The sequence below is a fragment of the Anopheles funestus genome, chromosome 3RL (genome assembly GCF_943734845.2).
Source record: "Anopheles funestus chromosome 3RL, idAnoFuneDA-416_04, whole genome shotgun sequence".
Classification (NCBI taxonomy): domain Eukaryota; kingdom Metazoa; phylum Arthropoda; class Insecta; order Diptera; family Culicidae; genus Anopheles; species Anopheles funestus.
Genome location: NC_064599.1, coordinates 39,234,658 through 39,251,158, shown reverse-complemented (window position 1 = coordinate 39,251,158; position 16,501 = coordinate 39,234,658). Strand labels below are relative to the sequence as shown.

Sequence of the window (16,501 nt, the reverse complement as noted above, 5' to 3'; positions counted from 1 at the left end):
CGAGAGTAGCCGAACGCCATACGCACTGGTATCACCCGGTACCGGCGGGCCCTCCCCGAGAACCTTTACGACGGGGACGAGATTCAGCACGCGCTGTGAGAAAACTGCGCACGAGCCACCCTGCGTGCGCACGGCCTGGGTAAAATGGAGTGGGAAGTCTAGACTCCAAGTGTTTGCAGCCGCCGTTGGTGCTGTTCTGTTCCCACAGTTGGCGGGCGTTCCTTTTCGGGTGACCGGGTGACACTTCGGTGGTATAAAAGGGACCGGTGGGCTAGGCCGACCATTCAGTAGTAGTGTAGTAACGGCTCTACGCTCTATGTAGAGCACACAAAAAAAAACCCACATACAAGGACCTCCGAAACGGCATTTTAGAACCCTGGTACGGATCCGGAACCGTAGCGAGGCGGTTTTCTTCATCAGTGACTATTTGGTTTTTGCTGAGTGTTGATTTTTTCGTTTATTTCAGTGTGCAATTTTGGTGTTTAGGTGTGCGAGCGCGTGTGTGTTTTGCGTGTATGAGCTCAAGGATCCGGTGGTGAATCCTCGTGCGCTTGGTGCAATTCCCACGAGTGACAGTTCCATCCCGGGTATACAACCTGCGGGACTAGAGTTAGCGCGACGTGGTGTTTCACTTGCAAAGTGTAATTTTTGTGACTAGCAACGACATGAAGGTGAGTGCAATCAAAAACGAGGACTTTGGATAATGTGGACAATGATTATGTGTGTTACAACATCAGTGACAGTGATGGGATTGGCAAACATAAGAAAATGTGCAGAACTTGTGCTATACCAAAGAACTATATTTTTCAAGAGAACTTGCCCAAAAAGTGTCCATTTGACCATCAGGAACATTATCAGTACGCGCTATCGACTATGTACAAAGTGCACAGTGTGTCTCGCTTCCAACATTCCAACTCCACGCTAATCAGGTCAACGGGTTCCAGTTGACCTCCACTATTTGGTGGTGGAACCATAGTTCCGGTCCGTGCAATAGTTCCGAGGGTGTACTTTTCGGAGATCCTGACCGAAGGAGTCACCGAATCCGGATCACATTGGACGATCCGTAAAAGGAGTTCGACGCTTAATTTCACGGCTAGCACGGATTATCGCCAGTGGGCCACCGTGATCACGCGACCCGGCAGTGATCTAATTCACGCTGCACGCCGTCCAAGAATCGTGAGTCGTTCGCGATTCAATGAAATCGAGAGTAACGATAGTACGGTCCCAGCTCGAGGCCACCCGAGCACACGAGCCCCATTGCGTTGTCGGTCGCGATGCCCTCGGGCACTCGTCAAACGGTCAACCGACCCCACCATGTCCGTTCGAGTGCTCCTCTACAACGAGCATCGCAACGCAACCGTACGTGCAGGTTGCGTAGAGCGCTAGAAAACGAAAAAGAAATACGAAAACATATCGCTTTAAAGATTCGAATCTGATATAACTCCATCTCACCCACCTTACTCCAACATCCAAACTCCGTACAGTGTTTTGTGCCTTTGGACGCGCAACCTGATTCTAGGGTCGTGCTTTTTCTCCCTTCGTCTTATTGGCTTCACGTCCGTACGATCATACTTACCGAACGGAAAGTGAACGCTTGGAACCGCGGGAGCGGTTATGTAAAGCAGCAAGGCGTTGGTGCTGGACAAGTGTCAGCAGTACTAGCAAGATAACCTTACAGCTGCCGCACAGCTAGCGTATTAGTCATGTGGGGCGGAGTACGCTTACATTTTTCCCACCCTGCCCGGACATGCATCTTTCTATGCACACGGCCGTTGAGTTGCAATAGTTTTTAACCCACCCATTACACCGTGTGCCAGGAACAGGGCGTTCTTGAAGTTAGTTCTAAACCGTTCAGCACTTCCCGCTATTGTAAGGGGTGTTGTCACCAAGATTTACGGTTATCCATTTATTACCCAGTAGGTGTAGGACGCCCAACGGGAAAAGGGTAAATTATGGTGGACGAGCGATCGTGATCGATGACAAATGTTACCGCCCGTGTATATCCGGTTGGCAAAGACAGCTAAATGTGCATCACAGAAGGAAGCGTACAGACAGGTGTGATCGATGTGGGAAGATTCGATCAGCTATGACGTTACAAAATGTGAGGTGAATTATTGATTCTCCTCGAATGAGAGTTGAGCAAGTTTAATTGCTGGTGACGAGCTATGATCGCTCACTATCTCTTCTTGGCTTAACGGCCCTTAAAAGGTCACGCCGGTCCTTTCTGGCTTACTAGACTTATTTTTGTCACGGACGGACGGTCCGGATGGGATTTGATCCGCGGTCCTTGTCGTTTGGAAACGGCGCCGATTGTCACATAGACCACCAGGGCGTCGCAACATTGATGCTCTAATAATGATATTAGAAAATGAAGAACATTGCTACTTCAGTATACATAAAAGCACTGTAATATTCATCAAACATAAGAAAATTTAATTCGAACAATATATGAATTATTCTTTTTTAAATCTAACGAAATTAACGAAAATTAAAATGACAGAATTGTTAAACTATTTCTAAACAGTGTCTGTTTCCATTCTTATTTACTTACAAAAATTCATCTATGTAGATCAATACTATCAAGATTGGCTGATTTAAAACGAACGTACCTAACTGGGAAATCTCTTAAAACTTAATTATAAGCTGCGAATAATAGATTCAAATTAAGTGTTTCTAATTGGTTTGATCTTCTACGAAATTTCGGCACTAAAAACCGCCATGAGGGCTTTCCTGCCATGCCATCTTTAACTACATGTAGCAGAGATATTCAGTTCTGTGTACTAGACAACCGATCGGAATGGATAGTTGTCCTGTCTTGTAAAGGCCAGCCCTGAATACATTAAACCATTGACTAGCTCCAAATCAGCCATGCTAATTGTGGTACCGTAATATTTAGAATTTTAATACATTTTATTTTATTCGTAAGCAACGGCCTGGCCGTATTGCTTGTTTTAATACATTTGATCAATATTTAATTTGATCTGTAACATAAAGATCATTTCAGCATGAGTTTTATATAATGTAGAATTTAAAAGCAGTATTACTACTTCCAATGCCAAATTTTAGTACTTTCGTTTGAAATATTGATTTATTCTATTGACTATTCTATAGATAAGGAGAAATTTACTGAGCTTTACGTTATAACCTACTGTCGGTCAATAAGCTTCCTTCTATTCTATTAAAGTATTTCAATTTTAAAGTGTACAACAATCTTGCGTGACGAGACATGCTGCAAAGGTGCAATTATCATTCCCGCAAACCTGGCTGCATATCATTATCTATTTATAAATACGTATCGCACATTCAATTCCAATCCCCCCTGGCAAGCACCTAATATAATATCCCACCGCACTGCAGCCTAGTTCAATACCGACCATGGTGAGAGCTATTTGTACGGGTTTGAAATTTAATTAGAAACCAGTTACTATCTTGCCCAGTGTTGCGGTTGCTGCTGGAAGCAAGAATATTTGGCAACAGGCTACCCAGCACGCACCATAAACAGTGCGTCTTAATTGAATCGTCAGCAACCGAAACCCAGGGCAGTGCTGCAACGTGAGTGACATTGCGACTGCACACCGAATGTCACATGTTCTGCTTGTAACATATGCCCCACCGAAAACGTTTCCCTCTGCAACTCCGTTCGTTTTGATCGTCCGATCGGCAACCACCACTGATCCAATTTGGTCAGACGGGTGTAAAAACAAGTTCGTTAACCAGTTACCACGGCGTATATCGATCGCGATTCGCAAGGCCCTTAGTGCCAGGCGGTGTGGTATGCAATGCGTAACGTGATTCTTCTAACGCCAAATTCGCTGGCAGAGAAGAGCCTCGGGAGGTGTCTGAATGTGGTGAGGTAAGGTGATGTAATACAATAGAGAGAAGGAATGGACCGGGGGCAGGAGGGAGGAGTAGGGTAGGAGGTTTAAATAAGGATCACAAGGTTATCGTTGGCATTCCTGATGGGTTACGATTCCATCGATCGCATGCTACTGCTACTCAACTCGGCTCGTGCCAGTTCTCTGGCATGTTCTCCCGTACCAACAATCGCAACTCGTAATGAGTCTTAACTTTTCCTTGCTTCATGTCTTTTCCATCCGATACAGTTCTTCGCTGCAGTTCTGGTGGCAGCATGCCTAGCTACATCCAGCTTGGCCAATCCGGCCCCGGACTGTCCTCCGAGTGGGCACGTGAGCGGCTATTCCTACCCAGCACCAACGGTTCAGCTGTCAGTCGGCAAGGCGATCAACTCGGTCAGCGTGACGCCCGGTTTCTCGTCCTACTCGGTGGACGGTGATGTGAAGTACGCGTCGGTCGGTCCCTCATACAGTTCGTACGAAGCATCCCCCGCCTACAGTGCGTATGGTGCCTCGGGTGAAGACCTCAAACTGACGAGCTATGAGGCGGGAGTCAAAACGATTGCTGCTGCACCGGCTGTCACATACGCCACCAAGTCCGCTGGTGTCGTGTATGCCGACAAGTCGCCTGCCGCCACCTTCGCCTCGGTGGTCCCCTCCGTCAGCTACACGAAGACGGTCGCTGCTCCGGCCGTCTATGCGCAGCCCGCTCTCAGCAAGGTGTACACGAGCGCTGCTCCGGCCTACGTCACGAAGGAATACCTGCCACCGACCTCATACGTGGCTGCTCCAGCCGTCACCAAGTATGCCGCCGCACCGGCCGTCTCGTCGTACGTAGCGACCGCACCGGTCGTCAGCAAGTATGTGGCCGCTGCGCCGGCCGTCAGCTATGCGGCTGCTCCGGTTGCCAAGGTTGCCACCACCAGCTACGCGAGCTATGCTCCTGCTGCCAAGGTCGCTACCTATGCTACACCATCCTACGGTTATTCGGCGTCTTACGCGCCAGCTGCTAAGGCTTATGCCAGCTACGCGCCCGCTTCATCTTATGCTAGCTACGCTCCAGCTGCATCCTATGCTAGCTACGCGCCCGCTGCATCCTATGCTAGCTATGCTCCGGCCACGACCTATGCCAGCTACACCCCGGCTGCCAAGGTAGCCTCCTACACTCCTGCCGTTGGCTACGCTGCATATGCGCCTGCCGCAAAGGTTGCCTATGCTGCTCCGGCGGCCAGCTACGCCAGCTCTTACGCTACCACCTCTAAACTGGCCTATGCTGCTCCCGCTCTCACCAAGACCGTCGTCTCAGCGGCTGCTCCGGCCGTTGCTTCGTACTATGCTGCTCCCGCCGTCACTAAGTACTCGGCTGCACCAGCCGTATCCACCGCTTACGTGTCGGCTCCGACCGTCACCAAGTACGCCACATCCGCTGCCTATGCTCCGACCGTCTCCAGCTACGTAGCCCCATACTCTGCCCATGCTTACACGCCTGCCGTCAGCAAGTACGTCTCTACGCCGGCAGTCTCATCATACTACGCTACACCGGCCGTCTCGAAGGTAGTGTCCAGCCCGGCTTATGCCTCGTACGTATCTGCTGCTCCAGCGGTGGCCAAGGTTGCTGCCGTCCCTGCCGTCTCTACTGCTTACGTTTCGGCTCCGGCCACCGTCACCAAGACTGCTTACTCTGGTGCCTATCTCGCAGCTCCAGCTGTTGCTAAGGTGGCCACATCGTACGGTCCTGCCGTTGCTTCCTACAGTACCGGTCCAGCTGTGTCGGCTTACAGTACCGGTTCGGAATACTCATCGTACTCGGTCGCACCGGCCGTTTCCAAGGTAGTAGCCACACCAGCTGTTGCTGCCTACAGCACCGGTCCGGCTTACTCCAGCTACTCGGTCAGTCCTGCCGTCTCCAAGGTGTACTCGTCGCCAGCCGTCGCATCGTACAGTGCCGTCCCGGCCGTATCTAAGGTATACTCGTCGCCAGCCGTTGCCACCTACAGTGCCGTCCCGGCCGTTTCCAAGGTTGTTGCTGCACCAGCCGTTGCCACGTACAGCACCGTCCCAGCTGTGTCCAATGTTTACTCGTCGCCAGCCGTCGCTTCCTACAGCGCCGTCCCGGCTGTTTCCAAGGTCTACTCCACCCCAGCAGTTGCCACCTACAGTGCCGTACCAGCCGTATCTAAGGTGTACTCTTCCCCGGCCGTTGCTGCATACAGTGCCGGACCGGCCTATTCTTCCTATTCGGTCGCTCCAGCCGTGTCGAAGGTTCTGACTACGCCCGCCGTTGCTGCGTACAGTGCCGGTCCAGCTTATTCCGCCTACTCGGTGGCACCAGCCGTCACTAAGTACGCCACAAGTGCGGGTGCTATCGCTAGCTACGCTACATCCGGTGCCGCTCACGGATACTACGCCGCCGGTCCTGCAGTGTCAACCGCACACTACGGTGGCTACCGTTATGCTGCCGCTGCCCCAGCACTTACTACGGCCTACACTGCCCCTGCCACCGTGGTCAAGACCGTCGCTCCGACCACCGTCGTCAAGACTGTCGCTGAGAAGTACCTCGAACACTACGTAAGTATTGCCCCAGAACTGATGCGATCGAACATGTTCTCAATGGCGTTGTTTTCACCCCGCACAGGACGATAATGCTCGCTATGCTTTCGAGTATGGCGTGAACGATCCACTGACCGGTGATATCAAGCACCAGAAGGAGGAACGCGACGGTGATGTCGTCCGCGGCCAGTACTCGCTCGTAGAACCCGACGGTAACGTGCGCACGGTCGACTACTACGCCGACTGGGCGACCGGTTTCCATGCCACCGTCACCAACAGTCGGGACCAGGTGCACGCCACGAAGGTTCTCGGCAAGCGCGACACCGTGAAGGCGTAAAAGCATCCTCTTCACTGGCCTACCCAGCACCAGGAAGAAGCGATCGCGTCGTTGCTTCACTGTACAGAACGTCCTGCACACTCACATCATATCATTCAATCACCCATTCTTCCCAACCGAAATGAACGTTCCCATCCGAAATGAACGATCGTTCCTCGTTCAAGAAAGAGTTGAAAATAGCTTGCAAATTCTATTAGCGCATGTCGTTATTGTTTTGTTTGTTTTTTTTTGTTTGTTTCGTGTTTAATGTTAATCACGCCATAATCTCTGCCCATTTGTCCGTTACTGTGAAACCGCGTACCGCTGCCCGCAAAGGACACGCAAGCGAAACGAATAGATGGTTTCAAACAGTTTGTTCTTTGTTTTGTATTGTACTACAACTATTTATTTTCGATAAGTACGTGCGTTAATAAGTGCACCATCTAGACCACGTATCGTCCTGTTAAGAAAGCGCAGGGTAATAAAAACAAACCCACCTCGTGTGCTTTGTGAGTCCCGCGAAAAGCAACGCACTGCTTGAGCAACACTTCTTTCGCTTGTTTGACTCTATGTAAATATACACCTATGATACATCTACATCGTTCTCAAAAATTCGAACCTCACGATCCATTACGAACCATGGCCTTTTTTAGCTTGTCGATCACAATCCCATCTCACAATCTAATCGCGATCGTGTCCCATCCGGCTAAATGTGCAGGGACGTACCCAGCTGTTCTATCATCCCGTACCTCATTCCAGGACATCCATCAGGACACTTGCCGGACAGCCGTTGGAAAGTGCGCGCGCCCCATGTTATCTTTGTGATAGAAGTGTCATACAAATATATGTATTTTATTACTCTTTTTTTTTTTTAAACAAACACTTCCATTCATATCTTGCAACGAGTCAATCTTTTCTACAGACTGAGACAGAAATTTATATCACACAACGTGTTTTTCCACAGGCATGTGTTGGTCACAAAAAATACTTATTTGCGAGTTTATATTGTTCAATTAAGATTTTTTTTCACGGCCAGCAAATACAAACATTCGTTCAATGTTAAATGTTCAACATTAATCTACTTGTAAAACAGTAATTTCAAACATTATCCATCCCAAGTCATAATCCGCATGTTGTTCGACTCAGCAAGTGTCTTAACTACGCTTCATGTAACATCACGCGTCATTCTCGCTGTACAAAAATTATTCACTAAACAATAAATCCATTTTGGTTCGTTGTCGTTTCGATCGTTAGCAGACATTGGATAGATATTTGCGTCCGCTGAAAGCTTCATGCAATAAAAATCCTCTTTATGCTACTGACCCATTGTGAAAAATTTCGGCGACTGGTGTAAAAAAGTCATCTTGGGATAACGTCAGTGTCTCTAACTCCAACTCCTAGGAGTCGGAAGAACGGAACTCGATCGAAAAAAATGGCTAACGCGCTCGGAAAAGGAAGACTTCCGAGGTCGAAGATAAATAAAGTTTATCCTTTACTCCTATCCTATTCTATCCTATCCTTATTATCCTAAAGTCCTTTCGAAAGCCTACAGAACCCTTGGATTTATCCTTCGGGTCACCTCGGATTTCAAGGACCCAATATGCTTACTATCTCTATATTGTTGTTCGCTCTTTATTGGAGTACGCCTGTGTTGTCTGGTGCCCTTATGGCAATTACATATATGTGTACCAGAATCGAAAAATTGCTGAAGTACTTCACCAGAGTGTTGTATAAACGATTGTTTGGTTCTTCTTCTCTTCCTCAGTATGAAACACGGTGTCTTCTTTTTGGGCTGGACTCTTTAGTTATGAGACGCCACTTGGCTCAAGCTTGCTTCTTTGGTGGTTTATTAAGAGGTTCTACTGATGCTCAGGAATTGCTTGCTTCTGTATGTTTATATGTTCCCTCCCGTTCCATCCGTCCTCACGATCTTTTGGCATTGGAAACTCGTCATACGCTTTATTGCCATAACGATCCTCTCCTTTCATGGTTCAGGTGGTTCAACCGATTTTACGACTATTTTTATTTTAACTCCTCTCTAGCTTCCTTTCATGCTCGTGTTTTAAACCCCCCTCATGTCTCTTAATGTTATCCTTATCTCTTGTTTTATCTTTTTCCTTCACTCCCGCTTTGGGTTTACGTTAGTTTTGCTAATTTTCATTGTTATTCTTTTGTATTAGTTTTAAGTTTATAATAGGATAGACCTTATAACAGATATATGTAATAATAACAAATAATAATATTTCGTGTAATTGCTTACTCATTGTACTTAACTAATCACAGGTACGATAGACCGTCGCGGTTTGTCGAACATTTATACTGGGATGCATTTTATCAATTCCATCAATTCTTCTCATCGTACAACTAGCACGAATTTTATTTTACGATTCTATGAACTTGCTTGTCCGACATCCTTCAAATAACATGACCGGCACGTCTTAGACCTTTTGACCGGTATAAATATAGACGAGACTATCATTTTGCAATTGCAGACATCTCATCATTCTGGGACATTAGAACTTTAGAACTCTAGGAGGATTGTAAAGATCGACTGATCCATCGTACATAATACTAGGAGTTCTCTTTGTAATACAGCTCATGCATCAGACTTTGGACATAGGTACCCATTTACCAACGTTGCAAGAAGACATGCCCCGTAAAGTAGATCGTCTTCCAATGTTTCCGATTGAACGACTGCCAGTACTACTTTCCTTGTATGTTTGAAAGTGGACAAATGGACTTATCCATTTCCCACCTTCATTGTACTACTTTATAGCGGATCATCTACTTAGAAATCTTCTTAAATATCTACTAGGAATTAGATTCTGTTATTACGAGGACAGGTTTATTCGGCCCCAAAGCTGTCAAGAAGTTCAGAAGTCCGTGTCTCCTCGTAGAATAATTCCAAATGTTTCCAGACATCAAGATACCTAAGGTGCTGTAGATCAGTGATCCCCAACCTATGGTCCGCGGACCACTTGTGGTCCGTAGCTTAAGTAGAAGTGGTCCGCGGAAAAAAAATTCGGTCGTTGAACCGATTATTTTAACACTTTTTGTTTACCATTTCAAGCGTTTTTACGTGACGAAATCATTCTACGCTTCTCGATGTGTTAGATTGTGGACAATTATAATTTTTACTAATGTTTTATTTCAAAAATCGCCTTAACAACGATATAAATACATTACGAGTCCGCACATGTGGGCCGCGATATACTTATGTCGAACAAAAAGTGGTCCGCGGTACTAAAAAGGTTGGGGAGCACTGCTGTAGATTCTCAGTTGATTCAATGATGAGGCTTTCCTTTTAAAGATCAGTGATGTTTTGAAGCTTATCAACATTTACTTGACTATAATAGATCAATTCACTAATACATGCACCAAAAGAGAGAATATTAAAATCGGTTCTAAATTTACACATTAATAATGATTCCACAACCAGTGAGCATAAAAAAACAAGATTATAAGTTCAAACATTAAATTTACTCTATTTCAAACTTTTACTCAACCTTTCTTGTTTTACACGTTTGCACTGTCACGAATAAAAGCACGAATACTTGGGGCGGCCACGCGAGCGTACACACCCGGAAGATTGCCCAAGCAGAGGGGTGATCCCCAGGAAACGATACCGATCTGGCGCCCGTTGTTGGTCAGGGGGCCACCACTGTCACCGCTGCAAGCATCACGTCCCGGTTCGCTAGCACAAATCATGCTAAAGTTTAAAAAGAAAACACAATACAAAATATTAAAATTAAGTTACTTGTAAAGATATCACACACCACACCTATCCCCCGTCAATAGGTCCATAATCACTCTAATTCTGCAAACAACAACAACTACAACAACCTAACCCCCGTATGGTCCGTACTTACTTATCGGTAACACTGGCTGCACCCCAAACGCTGCGGCAACTTTCCTGTGAGATAAGCGGCACCTCAACCGCCATCAGATTGATCGGCAGTGCACCAATGGCGCTGGTCAGTCCCCATCCAGTAACGAAGGTACGTGTACCGGCCGGATAGTCAGTACCCTCGGGTGCTAGCGGGATCGGTGAAATGTTTGCACCAACGAACGACGTCGTGATGCGGATGACACTCACGTCAAAGTCCAGACTGCCGTCGGAGTACGACGGATGGTTGATGATTTCTGCCGCTTGGAATACAATACCTCCAGCCGTACGATCGGTACTTCCACCTCGAAGAGTGATCTGTTTAATTGTTATAAACCACTCGGTCAATGGGCACTATCCTAGAATGTTCAAACCACACTACCTACCGCCGTTACTGGTGGAGCCGGGAACGTACAATGTGCAGCCGTAAGAGCAAAGTTGCTCGAAATCACCGATGCACCGCAAATATGCGCTCCATTCTGACGCAGCGAAAGCTGATACGGAAAGTCGGCAATGTTTGCCTCGAATCCTCCGACAATTCGGCCGTTGGTGGTTGGCGCAACCGGTAACACCAGTCCGCGTGGAAGACGACGCTTCGTCAGATATAGATCTTCCTCCCAGCCAGCTAAACTGGTGCCAATCAGCAACGCCACAACGAACAAGGATTTCAGTGCCATACTTTTAGCTTGGATCCGCTATCCCAAAATGTCTACGAATGAACAAGAGCGAACAGTGGCTGGACGTACTCTACTTAAATATTCTCGTTCAAGTCGAGCGAGCTGATAAGCTATCTAAAAAGTTTGACCAGCCACCAACATACAATACCATCAGTAGCTGCAGGATGGGAAATCCTTCTACGTCAGGTGTATTACAATCGGAATCGATTAATGCCGTGCATATCTTATCGTACGATGGAAAGCACCGTTTTGCAAACATTCTTAATCCTGATTATTTGAAGAGAGAGACGTTTAGATAGGGTCTTTTTGACGCTTTTAATCGAATCATAGCTACTGGCGCAGTTTTGAATATGAATATATGGATCATTATCACCTTTACTAAATTATATCTAAATATTTTTTTCTTTAAATTATACACACATCATTTACTTATATGTAGCGGCTATTTATATATTTACATAAAAGGACGGCTGGGTGTTCAAATGATAGAGGATGATCACTCTTCAAACGGCGGAACCGATATCTTCTCCTATCGAGACATGCAGTAATGATACCCTAACAACCGGGTTTTTTTTATTCAGGTACAACGGCCTGGCCGTATTGATACAAGTGGGTTTTATTAAAGCCTAAAATTGCTACTCTCTTTAAAACATTGTAGTGCCAAAATAATAGAATCTTTACCATTAAAAGCTCTTTCTGCTTTGTTTTTTCCGCCGTACTGAGTATCCAGCTACGCGATAAAAATAAGTCTAGTAAGCCAGAAATGGCCGGCGTGAAACCAACAAGAGAGAGAGAGAGAGAGAGAGAGAGAGAGAGAGAGAGAGAGAGAGAGAAATAAGTAAATGCATATATATTATAGCTGAACTCGTCAGATATTTACCTAATTTCCTATAATTTTGATTGGTTCTTTTCCGATTAAATTCATATTTCATAGTTGAATAATTTCCACAAATGGCGCATTAACCACACATGGTTGAGAAACACTGGCTAACGTTAAAATATTGAACACGTGCGCCATATAAGAATAAGACTCTAGTTTTCGCGTGCTAGCTTAGCGATATTCATTTCTATTCAACTAAATACGTTATAATATTTTCATTTCGAACACCAATTACTATCATTTGTTGTACATGTATATGAAACAAATTTGAAATAAGTTCAAATCTTATACTTCTACTCGTAACGAGCAAACGCTGGTAAGACCTTCGGGAATCAGTTCTTACTTGTTCCGACTCCCACCAAATCATCACATTGTTGTCTGTATTAGAATTGCTTAGTAAATAGGTTTTAAAGTTTAATACGATTTTGATGCATGGAGTTTTCTTTCATCTCTGATAGTATTACAATTGAATTGAATTCTAACAGTGCAAACTATTATGCATAAACAATCGTAGATTGTTCCATAGATTCGTAGATCGTAGATTGTTAGAAAAACAACCGGTCCTACGTTATGATTCGCAGCTGCTCGGTCGGCCACATGTGAAACAACACTTTCTTTAACACAACGCGCTATCCTTCCATGCAGCAAAATAAATCTATTCAGATTCACTGCCAGCCTTCGATCAAATATTTACGTCTACCGGAAGGAAGAAGAACTCTCTACGCAATAAAAAATCCTCTTTATACTGATGATGCAATGCAAGAAACCTCAACGAAGGTTTCTGAAAACTCTGCAACTTGCTCTGAAACAAAGCTGTTCATGGTTGTTACTACGTTTCGTTGGTATAAATAGCCCAATTTCTACAACCCTTAACCATTAGTTCTGTTCTCTGCAAACGCATAACTACAAATTCCAACTCAACAATGGATCTTAAATTCCTGTTCGCGACATTCTTCGCTCTGCTGGCCGCGGCTATGGGTCAGGCTCCGGTAAATTCCGTCGAATCGGCTGAATCCGCTGCCTCTAACTCGGCCTCTAACTCCAACGAATCGTAAGGAACGGAACACGGTCATACGAAAAAGAGCTCTCGCAATTGGAAAATAATTATCACGAATGGTTAAACGGAAATAAAGCATGTAATACAAATTAATCAATCAAAACAAAATGTTTTCCTTTCTGCTCAAACACATAAAGCTAACATAAATTCATTCATTCATTACTATTACAACTGTGCAGTTGTAGTATCAAATCCCATCCAGACCGTCCTCCGTAGCAATGACTGACTATCTGGCTACGTGATAAAATAAGCCGGAAATGGTCGGCATGAGCTTATTCATTTCGGTAGGTTCATCTGTTTCTCCATTTTTTTTTCTTTGGTCATGTTTTAAACATAAACGTTATGCTACCATGGCATGGATCCATGCAATTCCCGGCAGGAACTTAATCCACTTTATCCAATTCGTACGAGCTTGTTCTGTTCCTCTGCGTTCTATAATGAAAATCTACACAACCGTACTATATGGATAACGCATCCAAACACTCGTTCGTAGTTCAATCTCTTTCGCCATTCCCATATCGGATGCTCCCACACACTTTCATGATGTTTTCAAAATCCACGCTGACGGGTGATTCTGTGCAGTCCGCAGCTTCCGATACCTCGATAAATACTGCATCATTACTGTCGAAACTTATCCTATGTTCGAAACAGAAGCCGCAAGATGTTTTGTGTATATTCTAGGCTTTATTATGTTCCAGCATTTAAAACGAGATGTAGACATTCAATACGGAACACATTTTTCCTTCTTCGATCGAGTCCCCACCGCACGGAATTGTTCGCCCTGGCTGTTCCCTTCCCAGCCAGCACCACATACATACATATTACGAATGAGCTGCGGCTTCTTACTGGGCAGCCTTGTTTGCCAGTCGCCGGTCACGCTCCTCAGCAATGGTCAACTTCACACCCTTGCCCTTCGGCAGCGAGATGTACGCCTTCGTGCCCTTGCCGATGATGAACACGTTCGAGAGACGGGTCGCGAACACGTGTCCGGTCGTATCCTTCACGTGCACAATCTCGAACGATCCCGGGTGCTTCTCGCGCAGGATCACTGTACCGCAACGACCCAAATTTCTTCCGCCCGTGATCATGCACAGGTTGCCCGGTTCAAACTTCAGCACGTCCAGCACCTTGCCGGTGGCAATGTCGTACTGAATCGAGTCGTGCTGGTGGATGACCGGGTCCGGGTAACGGATGGTGCGACCATCGTGCGTCAACAGAAACGGAACACGCTTCGGTCCAATCTGGACACGCTTCACCTTCAACAGTTTGTACTTGGCCTCCTCGCTGGTAATGCGATGCACCGTGAAGCGACCCTTCACGTCGTAGATCAGGCGGAAGTATTCACCAGTCTTGTGGATGTTGATCACATCTAGAATGAGAAGGAAAACAGCATTATCAGAAAGGGAGCTGATGCTAAACAAAACAGACAACTTTTACAATTAGCTCGATCGCGAATGATAGTCTAATGTTCCCCATCGTAAATGTTATTGATAGGCTATATAATAGTAAAACCTTCAATGACCGTCATAGATGTTGATGTATTTTTGCTCTGGCCATATTTTTGACAGGTGGTGCGTATTGTTTCGCTATTCCTGCTTCGATTAGGCCTAATTTATATTGGAATCAATTTTCCTTTAAACCATCCATTCTTCTTTCTTCGTCGTTCGTGTACGGGTCACTAGTACGGAATACGAAACACTGGCCACAGCTTCATTCGTACAGAAATATGGTTGCATGAAAAAAAATTTCAATGATGAGTTCGCCTTTCGAAAATTAATGCTAAAATTGTCTCCATCGTAAATGTTATTGATAGGCTATATAATAGTGAAACCTTCAATGACCGTCATCGATAAGGAGTATGTTTGCTCTGGCCATACTTTTGACAGGCGGTACGCATTGTTTCGCTGTTCCTGCTTCGATTAGGCCTAATAGATATTGAAATAAGTTTTCTTTTAAACTATTCCATACTTTCATCTACCCCGCTCTTGTATGGTTCACTAGTATGCACCACACGGAACAAAACATCAATCATACAATCATCTATTGTTGCATGAAAATTTCCACTATTTAGTTTGTTTCGTAAATTTTTCTTGGCACTTTGTTCACGTATTTTGTACTGTTTCTCCATTAGTTTTTGTTACTGGTCAGGCTATTCATTAACATCAAAGCCTCCAGCGACCGTTGATGGAGATTTTTTTATGGGCCATATATTTTCACAGGCGTCGCGTATCATTTCCGCTAACCCGCTTCCTTTAGGCCATACTACTAACTGCTCTACCACTTCTGTTGGATAATCCCATAACTACCATTCACACCAAGGGATCGAAATACGTACCCATGAAACCGGCCGGGTAGTTCGGATCGGTGCGCACTTTGCCGTCGATCTTAACATGACGCTGCATCACAATCTTTGTGACCTCGCTGTTGGTCAGTGCGTACTTCAGACGGTTACGCAGGAAAATCACCAGCGGCAGCGATTCGCGGAGCTTGTGTGGGCCGGTGGACGGACGCGGCGCGAAGGTACCGCCGGTCTTGTCCAACATCCATCCTCGTGGAGCATTTAAACGCTTCAAGTGTTTCTTCGGACCGCGCGCCTGTAAAACAAAATACATGACAAAAGTTAATTTAATTTGTTTCATATGAAAACAAAATTACAATAATGCTTAGTATGAGCTGGAGTGAACGAATTGGCCTTCTGCTTGCCCTTCCCCTTAACGTACCAAAAAGCCCAGTTAAGACCGATCAAGGCACACCGGTTTATTGAAACCCAGGTTTCCATCGCATTTCGACACCATAACGAATAAGCAGCTTTCCATGTTTGCTTATCTTCCCCACAGGAAGTTCTAATTGCCACAGCTCGGAATGCATCATTCGTGGACATGTGAAACGTCTGCGGCATTCTCTCCTCCGGCATTACAAATATCAACAATGTGGCACCTTTGTATCGTTATTTTCTCACACAAAACCACCATGCATGCACTGTATAACACAACCAACGCTTCCAGTACTGCATTGGGCCTTCGTTGATGGTAACTTTAGGGGAAGTTATCGACATTTTCCAGCTCAAAACCAAAATTATTCACTCCAAAACTCCGCACACGCTACTTACCATCTTGATAGTTTAGGGCGAAAAGAAAACCACAAACGACACAATGCCGGAAGTTGTCAAAGTGCGTTCAGTGGTTGACGGCAGTTTGGCGCCATCTACCGAGCAATTGTGAGGAAAGGTATTTGTGTACAAATCTTTTTTGAACAACAAAAAGTTATTTGTGAATCGATTC

General features: G+C 45.6%; 3 protein-coding genes across 3 annotated transcripts; 1 reads left to right on the top strand and 2 right to left on the bottom strand.

Annotated features, from left to right (window-relative positions):
* Positions 1–311: 311 nt before the first annotated feature.
* Positions 312–7,612, top strand: LOC125768825 (paternally-expressed gene 3 protein). Its single transcript, XM_049436997.1, has 4 exons — positions 312–379; positions 467–671; positions 4,104–6,422; positions 6,490–7,612. The coding sequence occupies exons 2-4, from the start codon at positions 666–668 to the stop codon at positions 6,739–6,741; spliced, it is 2,577 nt and encodes an 858-aa protein (XP_049292954.1). The 5' UTR covers positions 312–379; positions 467–665; the 3' UTR covers positions 6,742–7,612.
* Positions 7,613–10,091: 2,479 nt separating this feature from the next.
* Positions 10,092–13,767, bottom strand: LOC125768903 (trypsin 3A1-like). The gene is made up of 3 exons (XM_049437223.1): positions 10,993–13,767; positions 10,590–10,924; positions 10,092–10,429 (listed from the first exon to the last, which is right to left on the bottom strand). The coding sequence occupies exons 1-3, from the start codon at positions 11,281–11,283 to the stop codon at positions 10,237–10,239; spliced, it is 819 nt and encodes a 272-aa protein (XP_049293180.1). The 5' UTR covers positions 11,284–13,767; the 3' UTR covers positions 10,092–10,236.
* A 117-nt stretch (positions 13,768–13,884) lies between these two features.
* On the bottom strand, positions 13,885–16,421 carry LOC125768904 (40S ribosomal protein S4). Its single transcript, XM_049437224.1, has 3 exons — positions 16,330–16,421; positions 15,556–15,814; positions 13,885–14,589 (listed from the first exon to the last, which is right to left on the bottom strand). Exons 1-3 carry the CDS (start codon positions 16,330–16,332, stop codon positions 14,063–14,065), a joined length of 789 nt encoding a protein of 262 aa, XP_049293181.1. The 5' UTR covers positions 16,333–16,421; the 3' UTR covers positions 13,885–14,062.
* Positions 16,422–16,501: the final 80 nt, after the last annotated feature.